Source organism: Salvelinus namaycush, chromosome 7 (assembly GCF_016432855.1).
Source record: "Salvelinus namaycush isolate Seneca chromosome 7, SaNama_1.0, whole genome shotgun sequence".
NCBI lineage: Eukaryota > Metazoa > Chordata > Actinopteri > Salmoniformes > Salmonidae > Salvelinus > Salvelinus namaycush.
This window is the reverse complement of record NC_052313.1, coordinates 9,660,757-9,673,498: the sequence shown is the minus strand read 5'-3', so window position 1 is coordinate 9,673,498 and position 12,742 is coordinate 9,660,757. Positions and strand designations below refer to the sequence as shown.

The following is a 12,742-nucleotide window of genomic DNA, read 5'->3' as shown; positions in this document are numbered from 1 at the left end:
AGAGAGAGTCTATGACTGAAGTCTTTTGACAATTTTTTTTGGCCTTCCTCTGACACTGCCTGGTATAGAGGTTCTGGATGTCAGGAGGCTTGGCCCCAGTGATGTACTGGGCCGTACACACTACCCTCTGTAGCACCTTACGGTCAGATGCCGAGCAGTTGCCATACCAGGTGGTGATGCAACCGATGCCCACGATGGTACAGCTGTAGAACTTTTTGAGGATGTGGGGACCCATGCCATATCTTTTTAGTCTCCTGAGGAGGGAAAGGTGTTGTCCTGCCCTCTTCACAGCTGTCTTGGTGTGTTTGGACCATGATAGTTTGTTGGTGATGTGGACACCAAGGAACTTAACTCTCAACCCGCTCCACTTCAGCCCCGTCGATGTTAATGAGGGCCTGTTCAGCCCTCCTTTTCCTGTAGTCCACTATCAGCTCTTTTGTCTTTCTCACATTGAGGGAGAGGTTATTGGCCTGGCACCACACTGCCAGGTCTCTGACCTCCTCCCTATAGGTTGTCTTGTCGGTGATCAGGCCTACCACTGTTGTGTCGTCAGCAAACTTAATGATGGTGTTGGAGTCGTGCTTGGCCACGCAGTTGTGGGTGAACAGGGAGTACAGGAGGGGACTGAGCTCGCACCCCTGAGGAGCCCCTGTGTTGAGGATCAGCGTGGCAGATGTGTTGCTGCCTTACCTTACCACCTGGGGGTGGCCCGTCAGGAAGTCCAGGATCCAGTTGCAGAGGGAGGTGTTTAGTCCCAGGGTCCTTAGCTTAGTGATACGCTTTGTGGGCACTATGGTGTTGAACGCTGAGCTGTAGTCACTGAATAGCATTCTCACATAGGTGTTCCTTTTGTCCAGGTGGGAAAGGGCAGTGTGGAGTGCAATAGAGATTGCATCATCTGTGGATCTGTTGGGGTGGTATGCAAGTTTGAGTGGGTCTAGGGTTTCTGGCATGATGGCGTTGATGTGAGCCATCACCAGCCTTTCAAAGCACTTCATGGCTACCGACATGAGTGCTACGCAGCGGTAATCATTTAGGCAGGTTACCTTCGCTTTCTTGGGCACAGGGACTTTGGTGGTCTGTTTGAAACATGTTGGTATTACAGACTCAGTCAGGGAGAGGTTGAAAATGTCAGTGAAGACACTAGCCAGTTGGTCTGTGCATGCTTTGAGTACACGTCCTGGTAATCCATCTGGCCCCACGGCTTTGTGAATGTTGACCTGTTTTAAAGGTTTTGCTCACATCGGCTACGGAGAGCGTGATCACACAGTTGTCTGGAACAGCTGGTGCTCTCATGCGTGCTTCAGTGTTGCTTGGCTCGAAGTGAGCATAAAAGGCATTTAGCTCGTCTGGTAGGCTCGTGTCACTGGGAAGCTCGTGGCTGTGCTTCCCTTTAGTCCATAATATTTTTCAAGCCCTGCCACATCCGACGAGCGTCAGAGCCGGTGTGGTACGATTCAATCTTAGTCCTGTATTGGCGCTTTTCCTGTTTGATGGATTGTCTGAGAGCATAGCAGTATTTCTTATAAGCGTCCGGATTAGTGTCCCGCTCCTTTAAGGCGGCAGCTCTATTTATTTTTAATTTTTAATTGAACCTTTATTTAACGAGGCAAGTCAGTTAAGAACACATTCTTATTTACAATGACGGCCTACCAAAAGGCAAAAGGCCTCCTGCAGGGACGGGTGCTGAGATTTTAAAATAAATTAAATAAAAATATAGGACAAAACACAAATCAAGACCAGAGACAACACTACCTAAAGAGAGACCTAAGACGACAACATAGCATGGCAGCAACACATGACAACACAGCATGGTAGCAACACATGACCACAACATGGCAGCAGCACAACATGGTAGCAGCACAAAAGTGTACAAACATTGTTGGGCACAGACAACAGCACAAAGGGCAAGAAGTCAGAAACAGCAATACATTATGCAAAGCAGCCACAACTGTCAGTAAGAGTGTCCATGATAAGGTCTTTGAATGAAGAGATTGAGATAAAACTGTCCAGTTTGAGTGTTTGTTGCAGCTCGTTCCAGTCGCTAGCTGTAGCGAATTGATAAGACGAGCAACCCAGGGATGTGTGTGCTTTGGGGATCTTTAACAGAATGTGACTGGGTGTTTGGTATGTGGAGGATGAGGGCTGCAGTAGATATCTCAGATAGGGGGGAGTGAGGCCTAAGAGGGTTTTATAAATGAGCAACAACCAGTGGGTCTTGTGACGGGTATACAGAGATGACCAGTTTACAGAAGAGTATCGAGTGCAGTGATGTGTCCTATAAGGAGCATCTAGCCTTTGGCTCGGTGCGGATGTTGCCTGTCATCCATGGCTTCTGGTTGGGATATGTACGTACGGTCACTGTGGGGATGACAATCAGACACTTGTTGGGCCAGCCAGGCCTAGAGTCTCTCTCTCACTCTCACTCCCCCCCTCTCACTGTTTCTCACTCCCCCCTCTCCTCCACTTTGTGAAAGATCCTGTCATCCCCTACAGATTCCAGACATTCTGAGATCTGTCTGAAGCACCAGAGTGTCCTCAACACCCCCCAGCCAAATAGACACTGAGAATGTTGATGCAATTAGCGTCCCACAAAGTACTGCACTCATTGATTGGCAGGGAGCATACTGGAAAGATGGGGCCATATGAAATCTCAGGCTGTCTGTTCTCAAACACAAGAGAGGACAATATAAGCCATGGGCACACACACACACACACACACACACACACACAAGAAAGGGTTCCAAACATGTTGGCAGTGAATGGACACTCTCTCACACACACCCTCCCTTGGCAGTCACAGGACTGAGTGTGTGTGTGTGTGTGCTTTGTGTGGCCACAGATCTGACCGTGTGACTCACATTCATTACTGTGGCATCACCTCTGGTTTGGTAAGTAGAGAAGGGGCCTTAAAGGCGTCCGCATGCTTCCCAGCTGAAACAGTTGGGAGCAGTTTGCATGTTAGGGCAACATTTAGTGTTGTTGTTCGTTTTGGACTTCGGCAAGGCTTTTTTTCGGCTGTTCGTGCACACAAGATTTTTTTTCTTCTCAAGGCAAGCCGAAGCCGGCAGCCAAAATCTACTCCCCCTTGTCGGCGATTGGTCAACAGTAGGAGTTCTTCAGTGAAATGCCTGTTGTCATTCAACGAGAAATGACTGATCCTCATGCACATTTGCACATTTGATACTGCACCAAACATCATAGTTAGATGTAAAATTGCGCCACTAAGATCTCTACAAAAACGTCAAAATTAATGACAGAGTTCTTGAGTTATCTTAGATGAATTCAGACTATTTTGAGGAAGTGTATACTGGCTACGGCGTCTCAAAATGGACAAATGGTACTATTGCCGCTTTTTCAGGTTTAACGCTTATTTCCTGTAATTCTACACATTTTGTCTTGAGGTGCAAAGAAAATGAAGCGGTTTTAAGGGAAATATTCCGGTAATTCTATACATTTTACTATGTCTAATGTGTATTCACTTTCTTTTACCCCCTTTTTCTACCGATTGTTGTGATATCCAATTGGTAGTTAGTCTTGTCCCATCACTGCAACTCCCTAACGGACTCTGGAGTGGCGAAGGTCGAGAGCCATGCATCCTCCGAAACACGACCCTGCCAAGCCGCACTGCTTCTTGACACACTGCTCGCTTAACACGGAAGATCTGAACATGAACATTTCTGACAAGTTATAAATAGCTCTCTAAGGTCTGCAATGACTGACCTGACAAGAGGAACTGATGATGCACCACCCAATTTAGAAATGACACCTTGTGCATTCTACTATTACAACTTTCAAGACTAAGTTTAAAGCCAGATTGAGTTCCTTGAAAACAAATAGATATAGTGTGTTTGGAAAGTATTCAGATTCCTTCACTTTTTCCACATGTTATGATACAGCCTCCCTCATCAATCTACACACACTACCCCATAAGGATAAAGCAAAAACAGGTTTTGTATTAACAATAAAAAACGGAAAAATTACATTTACATAAGTATTCAGACACTTTTGATTATTTGATTCGTATCACATTCTACATCTAGGCCTGCGTCTCCATTGTTTGGGAATCTGTTTCTGAAACCAGAGCGGTATCCAACCAAGCAAGCTAGATCTAGTCAGGGTTTACTAACACGGAACCCAAACCGGCTGCGCGCGTGCGCACATTTATGTTGTCCCCATACACCAAACGCGATCACGACACGCAGGTTAAAATATCAAAACAAATGCTGAACCAATGACATTAATTTTGGGACAGGTCGAAAAGCATTAAACATGTATGGCAATTTAGTTAGTTAGCTTGCACTTGCTAGCTAATTTGTCTTATTTAGCTAGCTTGCTGTTGCTAGCTAATTTGTCCTGTGATATAAACATTGAGTTGTTATTTTACCTGAAATGCACAAGGTCCTCTACTCCGACAATTAATCCACACATAAAACGGCCAACCGAATCGTTTCTAGTCATCTCTCCTCTTTCCAGGCTGTTTCATCTTTGAACTTATATGGTGATTGGCATCTACACTTTCATAGTATTACCACGACAACCGGCAAAAACTTTTGTCTTTCAATCACCCACGTGGGTATAACCAATGAGGAGATGGCACGTGGGTACCTGCTTCTATAAACCAATGAGGAGATGGGAGAGGCAGGAACTGCAGCACGATCTGCGTTAGAAATAGAACTTGACTTCTATTTTAGCCCTTGGCAACGCAGACGCTCCTTGGCGCAATAATTGAATAACATGGATTTCTAAATGTATTTTGCGACGCTCGCACACGCGACGTATCCGTTCTGGTCAGCATGTAAGGCTAACCGTGAACTCTTCATTCAGACAATGCTGAAACATCAATCCATGGGCGAGTCAGTGACACATTTTCTTTTGTGACAAACTTTTCTTTCATTATGATATCGTGCAAATTCAGTAGGCTATGGTGTGAAAGTGCCATCTTTATTTTATACCTTATCGTTAATGCTGTCATTGGTGTGCAATATTTATTTTTATTAAGTCATACAAAAGGGTTACATTACGTGAAGTTTAAAACGATTCTGTCATTAGTGGAGTTAGCTGTGAGTTAGCCTGCGCCGGAGCAGGTTAGTTCTGAAGGATTTGTTGCCGTAGAAATGTACCTGGCTTAAAGGTGAGCTTCTTTTTATATGACCGGTTATCTCGAGTTGAACTCAGAGTTTACCAAAGTTACCTCGCTAACTCCTCAAACCTGCTTGGTAGGATACCCCTCAGGATGATGTATAACCCAGAAAACAAACCGGTTTGGGTGTTGTCTACCCCCATGTCCTCTCCTGTCCACTCTCCACATATAGTGTTATGTTGTCTGTTGTGATTTCTCCCAAGCTGTTTATATCCAGGGTGATGTGGTGAATTCTGTAATGATCACTATATGAATGGGCTGAATGATTTGATTGCTTTCTCTGTGCCTTTCCCCTGCCAGACCGAGCGGGCAGCATCAGCACGTTGGACTCTCTGGACTTCGCCCGTTACTCTGACGACGGGAACCGGGAGTCGGACGAGAGGGTGGCAGGTAAGACGAGCTGTACCTGTCCTGACCGGGCAGAGATCGAGAGACGGACATGAAGAAGGAGAGAAAAAGAGAAACAACAGACAGAAAAGAGCAGGGGAAGGGATAGAAATACAGACAGCAGTGTATACTGGACCTTTCCTTGTCCTTTATGATGTCACAGTATAACTACAGCCCTTTATGATGTCACGGTATAACTACAGCCCTTTATGATGTCACGGTATAACTACAGCCCTTTATGATGTCACGGTATAACTACAGCCCTTTATGATGTCTCGGTATAACTACAGCTCTTTGTTGTTAGTGTAAATTCAGCCTTTTATGATGTCACAGTAGCACTCCAGCCCTTTATGATGTCACAGTACACACCCAGCCCTTTATGTCACAGTAGAACTCCAGGCATTTATGACATCATAGTAGTACTCCAGCCGTGTATGATGTGGCATCATGAGGCCACACCAGCCCAGTAGAGCTCGCTGAGGATGACATCACTGTGGTTCCATTCCAGATTTACCTACCCATTCAAATATCCCTGTTAGTAACCTACATAGCCTTCCATGGGCCTGTCTAGTGAGGCTACAGCGTTAGAGAGATTTACCTCCATCTTATTAAGCCATCCTGCTTTAAATGAAGCACTAAATGTAATTGAAACCGTGTTCTTTTCTCTCACAGGAGCTGTCGATGTCACTGGATGTTGTAAAATTCACACTTTGTTTTTCTCTGAGCTTTTCTCACGACCCCCACCAGCTAATCTTCGCTGAATACATTAAAGATCAGAGAGGATGAACAGAATACATTAAAGATCAGAGAGGATGAACAGAATACGTTAAAGATCAGAGAGGATGAAGAGAATACGTTAAAGAGCAGAGAGGATGAACTGAATACGTTAAAGAGCAGAGAGGATGATCAGAATACGTTAAAGAGCAGAGAGGATGAAGAGAATACGTTAAAGAGCAGAGAGGATGAAGAGAATACGTTAAAGAGCAGAGAGCAGAGAGGATGAACTGAATACGTTAAAGATCAGAGAGGATGAACAGAATACGTTAAAGAGCAGAGAGCAGAGAGGATGAACTGAATACGTTAAAGAGCAGAGAGGATGAACTGAATACGTTAAAGAGCAGAGAGGATGAACTGAATACGTTAAAGATCAGAGAGGATGAAGAGAATACGTTAAAGAGCAGAGAGGATGAAGAGAATACGTTAAAGAGCAGAGAGGATGAAGAGAATACGTTAAAGAGCAGAGAGGATGAACTGAATACGTTAAAGAGCAGAGAGGATGATCAGAATACGTTAAAGAGCAGAGAGGATGAAGAGAATACGTTAAAGAGCAGAGAGGATGAAGAGAATACGTTAAAGAGCAGAGAGGATGAAGAGAATACGTTAAAGATCAGAGAGGATGAAGAGAATACGTTAAAGAGCAGAGAGGATGAAGAGAATACGTTAAAGAGCAGAGAGGATGAAGAGAATACGTTAAAGAGCAGAGAGGATGAAGAGAATACGTTAAAGAGCAGAGAGGATGAAGAGAATACGTTAAAGAGCAGAGAGGATGAAGAGAATACGTTAAAGAGCAGAGAGGATGAAGAGAATACGTTAAAGAGCAGAGAGGATGAAGAGAATACGTTAAAGATCAGAGAGGATGATCAGAATACGTTAAAGAGCAGAGAGGATGAAGAGAATACGTTAAAGATCAGAGAGGATGATCAGAATACGTTAAAGAGCAGAGAGGATGATCAGAATACGTTAAAGAGCAGAGAGGAGGAACTGACTAGTAGAGGAGCAATGTGTCTGTCCACTACATAGACCTCTGTTACTGTGTAGACTGATATAGCCTAGCCTATTCTAGCGTTTGTTCTCCTCACCTCAGAACATATATGATGACTAGAGACCAGTACTGTGAATAAAATGCAAAGTACTATTGGGATTTTTTTTTCTTCAGAATTTGTTCTGTCTAATTGTTTTTATGTGGCTGATGACAGGACCATGAGCTCCACATCTGAACTCATCTCTTTATGTGACTTATAATTGGCCTGTTATCTTTCCTTTTCTGAATGCCAAATGTCAATTCCAACCCTTTAGCTTTGTAAGATGAGAGTTCTGGAGGATTCTCCAGTAACCATGCAGCAGAGCAAGCTGTGGTCCCTTCACAACCACAGACCCTCTACTCATCCACCCCTACCCTCCCTCCCTCCATCCCTCCCTCCCTGTGGTTTGGCATCTCCTCCCCCCTAAACCTCCTTCTCCATCCCTCGTCCCAACATGTCTCCCCCAGCTGTCTGACTCTGGGTGTTTTGGCTGTTATGATCCAACCCATCCCAGTGGCTCCAATACTGGACAACACTCCTCTAGGCCAGCAGCTCTCTGCTTTCTTCTTTCTTAGCTTAGTTTTTATTTTTTACTTCTTCACTTTTGTTCTTCGTTTTGTTGCATCCTGTGCGCTCTTGATCAGCAGTGGGAAAATGTGTCTGGACCGCTTCCTGTTGAACTGGGACAGACTTGACGTACTGAAGCGGCAGATCTTTGGTACACAGCCATGCAACATGTTCTCTCTGGTCTCCATTGCTTCTCTTCCTCCCGTGTGGTTTTCTTCGTGTCTAAAGACAAACTTGAACTGGGAAATCACTTGAGGTTTTAGACCCCTCTCAATGTAGCATATGTAATTACAATTCATATACATGTATTTTTCTCCTGTAATTATTGTTAATGCATAGGGTAATTAGCGGCTATAGTATCCACTCCCATGCATAGGCCTAATATTATATCCTATTAAAACACAAATTATTTGACCAACCACAATGCTAGCAGCGCCACTCCAAACTCACGTTTTTATCTATTGATTGTAAAAACCCTGGTCAGACAGCTATTAGCATATTATATAGTCTGCATCCCAGTAGAGGAGAGTAGTTTCCTCTCCCTGTCTCACGATAGGTGAAAGCAGATTCCCAGAAGGTGTCCTCCTCCATGTTGCTTTCACCTGTCCTCTGCATTCAGATCAGTGCAGATGAAGTAAAGGAGACGAGTAGAGGAAGCCACTCTAGACTATTGGGATGCAGCCTTAGACACTCATATAGATTGAAGGACTCTCTGTTAGTCAGCTATCCCAGGATCCTCTGCTGCATGCGTCCATTAGATTCATAGTTTGTCTCCCGTTTTTATTTTTATCAGTCTCTTTATTTATTTTTTGCCTCCGCTTCTTACAATACATGTTGTTCTTTTGGTCAATTTTTTGTTTGATTTTTCATGGCCATCTTTTTGTTTGTTTGTTCCTGCTCCTTGGTTGGATGCACTTCCTTCCTGTGTATTGTGATGTCACTTCCTGTCCAGTGCTGGAGTTTGAGCTACGGAAAGCCAAGGAGACCATTCAGGCTCTACGCGCCAACTTGACTCAGGCAGCAGGTGGCGTACTTAACACTTCTACTCCTCCATGTCATCCCTCTCTCCATCTCTCCCTTTTTATGGAGCTTCTCTCTAGCTCCTCCCCTCTTTCACTGGGGTGGGAGGGTTCATCTGTTCTGTTGCTTTGTCTTTCTAGAGGGTGACACTCAGGAGAGAAACAAGAACTACAAATCAGATCCTGAGATTCAGGTGGGCCGGACTCTCTCCTACACGTTGCTAGTAACTGTATGAAGTGCAGTTGTGGAGTACCAATGCAGCGAATACACAATGTTTCTTCAAAATGACAGTTTCTTGAAAAACTTGACTTTTCGAGTTGATTGATGTTTCATCTGTCTCTATACTCTTAGGAACCTATCCGCCCACTGGAGAAGCGAGCCTTAAATTTTCTTGTGAATGAATATTTATTAAAGAATGAGTGCAAACTGTCGGCCATCACATTCTCTGATGAAAATGATGACCAGGTAATGTTTGATTTGTCATTCAAGTATTTAATGTGCCATATAAGGCTGTATAGAGTATATAAACATATCATCCCATCTTGTACGGTCGTTCAGGACTTTGAGTTGTGGGACGACGTGGGCCTGAACATTCCGAAGCCTCCCGACCTATTACAGATCTACAGGAACTGTGGCTCCGCCCTTCCGTCGCCACGGGATACAGTGGATGTATCCGTGGGGGTGGAGTCAGGCGAGCTCACTGGGAACTACATTGTCCAGAAACCTGATCTCTTGCAGCAGGTAGGAGAGTGAGATACAGAGCTCTGCAGTGACTTTATAACTAAACAATCCACTCAGACTGATTTAGTCTACACACCTTCTCTCCATTCACAATGCTTACTCAAATCCTCTTCTCTGTCAGCAGCAGACTGAGATGGTTGAGGAGTTCGAGTATCAGATCAGTCTACTGAACGAGGAAAAACAGAGTCTGGCTGACCAGGTCAAGAAACTACAGAGGTGTGTGTTGAGAGAGGATGGGGTAATGGCTCTACACCCTATGTGGTCACAGATAGATGCTAGATTTGAAAATATCACTGCCACAGCATGTGACCTTTATCCCTTGAACTTTGAACTGGCATTTCAGCAATCAGCTCTCTGTCCACCCAGGGCCTATTCAGTCTAGCTTAGATAAATAAAACATATAAAATAAATAGTCAGTTAAGAACAAATTCTTATTTACAATGACAGCCTAGGAACAGTGGGTTAACTGCCTTGTTCAGGGGCAGAATGACAGATTTTTACCTTGTCAGCTCAGGGATTCGATCTAGCAACCTTTCAGTTACTAGTCCAACGCTCTAACCACTAGGCCACCTGCCGCTCCTATTCAGGAGGCTGCAATCCTTACAACTTTACAGCTATTCTGATTTATTTTCTCTCTCCTCCAGTGAGATCCAAAGCCTGAGAAGGACAGTGTCCCCCCCTCCTCCTGACCAGGGCTCACATCTCAACTCCCTCTCCTCCTCATCCACACCTCCCCCTCCCCGGCCCCCCCTGGACAACGGTCAGTACCTGGACATCAGGAGAGCCTCAGAACCTGACAAGCCACACACTGAGAGCAACCCCCCCACTCAGACCGTCAGTTCCCCTACACACACCTCTACACAACCCCATGCCAAGCTAAAGTGCAGAGGGACGGTGGTGTTTGACCAGCCCAACAGGTTAGTCTGAAGATATAGTGTAGTTTCTCAGTGTGACCTGTAGATGGAGCCAGTGGCCTGTAATAAACAGTCAGATTCTATTTCTCTTGACTGGAGTGAGCTTGATTCTGGTTCACTCTCTCGTCTTTTCGCCTTGTGTTCATTGACAGGAAGTTGTCACCAGCGTTCCAGCAGGCCCTGTTGTCCTTTTGTAAGATGTCAGCTGACAGTCGTCTGGGGGCAGAGGTCAGAGGTCACCCCTAATCAGTCACATGACCATAGTGTCAGCTTTCTGTCTAAGAGTATAGTATACTACTATTGAAACCATTGAAATATGTAGTCCTCAGAGCAGTGAAATATCAAAATGTGTATTTTGCTCTTTAATATTAGCCTTCTCTCCCCCCGCTTAGGTGTCGAGGATAGCAGACAATGAGGAGAGTGTGATGCTGATGTTGGGTCGCTGTCTCCCTCACATCGTCCCCAATGTCCTCCTGGCCAAACGAGAGGTACCCCCCTCTCTCATCTCCTCCCCCATCCTCCCATCAACACGGGCTTCTTTCTGTCTTTAGTTTGGAATTCAACGTCTGTCTCCACTGTTTTTCACACATTCTCATCTCTCCTTCCCCCTCTCTTCCACTTTTTTGTCCTCTTGCTTTCTCTTTTGTCTTTCTTTCACTCTCTCACCCATTGTCTCGCTCTGTGCATGCCTCTCTGCTTCTAGAGAATGGCTGCACACCTGTGCCAGGTGAGTTGGACACGCCCACATCTGCATGACCTCACCTGACCTCACATCCAGGTGTAACACAGGCCCACGCCACTGGCTACAAACACACATAAGTCTCATCTGATTGGCTAGTTATTAAAATTCGAGCAGGACAATGCCATGCTAGTATTTTGATAATGTATAAAAAAGCTTATGTTTTTTAATTTGTTTTATTTATTTATTTTTATTTAACCTTTTTAACTAGTTAAGTTAAGAGCAAATTCTTATTTACAATGACGGCCTAGGAACAGTGGGTTAACTGCCTTGTTCAGGGGCAGAACGACAGATTTTTACCTTGTCAGCTCGGGGATTCGAACTTTCGGTTACTAGTCCAATGCTCTAACCACTAGGCTACCTGCCGTTAGGGGTAATGGCTAGTTTCAGTAATTAAGATTGCTTGTGTATATATGAGGTAAAGGGATCAATCGAACTCGACCAAAACAATGAGAACGCCATTGTAATGCCCTTGGGGGATAGATCCAGAATCTCCCGCAGCAAATCATCCTACATTTAGGCTTGTATGTTTGTATGTGTATTTTGCACTATGTTGAGGTAAAAAAGGGAGTATACTGTTATGGATGTCAGCTCCTTTACATGTTCATGACATCATCACCAATCAACTGCATTACACTTTAAAATAAGACTCCAACTTCCACCACCGAAAAAGCGGCAATAGTACTGTTTGTCCATCTTGATGTGCAGTAGCCAGTATACACTTCCTAAAAATAGTCAGAATTAATCTAAGATAACTCAAGAAATCTGTCATTCATTTTGATGTTTTTGCAGAGATCTTAGTCGTGTAATTTTCCATCTAAGATGTTTGGTGCAGTATTTCTCAGAGAAAACATGTGCATGAAAATGAGTCGCTCCTTGTGGAATGACAACAAAAACTTTATTGAAGAATCCCTACTGTTGACCAATCACTGACGAATGGGCGTGGACATCGGCTCTGAACGTTAGCTTGCCTCCAGGAAGAAATGTGTGTGCCTGAACAGCCAAAAAAACACATGTCCAAAACGAACAAAAACGTCACAAAATGTCATCATAATATACAGTTTAAGTGGGAAGTTTACATACACTTAGGTTAGAGTCATTAAAACTCGTTTTTCAACCACTCCACATGTCTTGTTAACAAACTATAGTTTTGGCAAGTCGGTTAGGACATCTACTTTTTGCATGACACAAGTAATGTTTCCAATAATTGTTTACAGACAGATTATTTGTCACGATCGTCTATGGGTGAGAGAGAGGACCAAGGCGCAGCGTGTGCAAAATACATTCTCTTTATTTCGAGAAGGGAAAAACACGCAACGAACACTATAACAAAACGAAACAAAAAACAATCGTGAAGCTATAAACGTAAGTGCACACACAAGCTACAAACGTACAACATAGACAATTACCCACATTAACCTAGTGCCTA

At 44.2% G+C, this 12,742-nt stretch overlaps 1 protein-coding gene across 1 annotated transcript in view; it reads left to right on the top strand.

Annotated features, from left to right (window-relative positions):
• Positions 1 to 12,742, top strand: part of LOC120050575 (RAB11-binding protein RELCH homolog) — a 68,309-nt gene that overhangs the window by 12,584 nt on the left and 42,983 nt on the right. Inside the window, exons 2-10 of the mRNA XM_038997166.1 lie at positions 5,444 to 5,533; positions 8,852 to 8,923; positions 9,060 to 9,112; positions 9,271 to 9,384; positions 9,478 to 9,660; positions 9,782 to 9,876; positions 10,305 to 10,577; positions 10,727 to 10,802; positions 10,967 to 11,062. Coding sequence (XP_038853094.1) covers positions 5,444 to 5,533; positions 8,852 to 8,923; positions 9,060 to 9,112; positions 9,271 to 9,384; positions 9,478 to 9,660; positions 9,782 to 9,876; positions 10,305 to 10,577; positions 10,727 to 10,802; positions 10,967 to 11,062 — 1,052 coding nt within the window. The remainder of the gene's footprint in view (positions 1 to 5,443; positions 5,534 to 8,851; positions 8,924 to 9,059; positions 9,113 to 9,270; positions 9,385 to 9,477; positions 9,661 to 9,781; positions 9,877 to 10,304; positions 10,578 to 10,726; positions 10,803 to 10,966; positions 11,063 to 12,742) is intronic.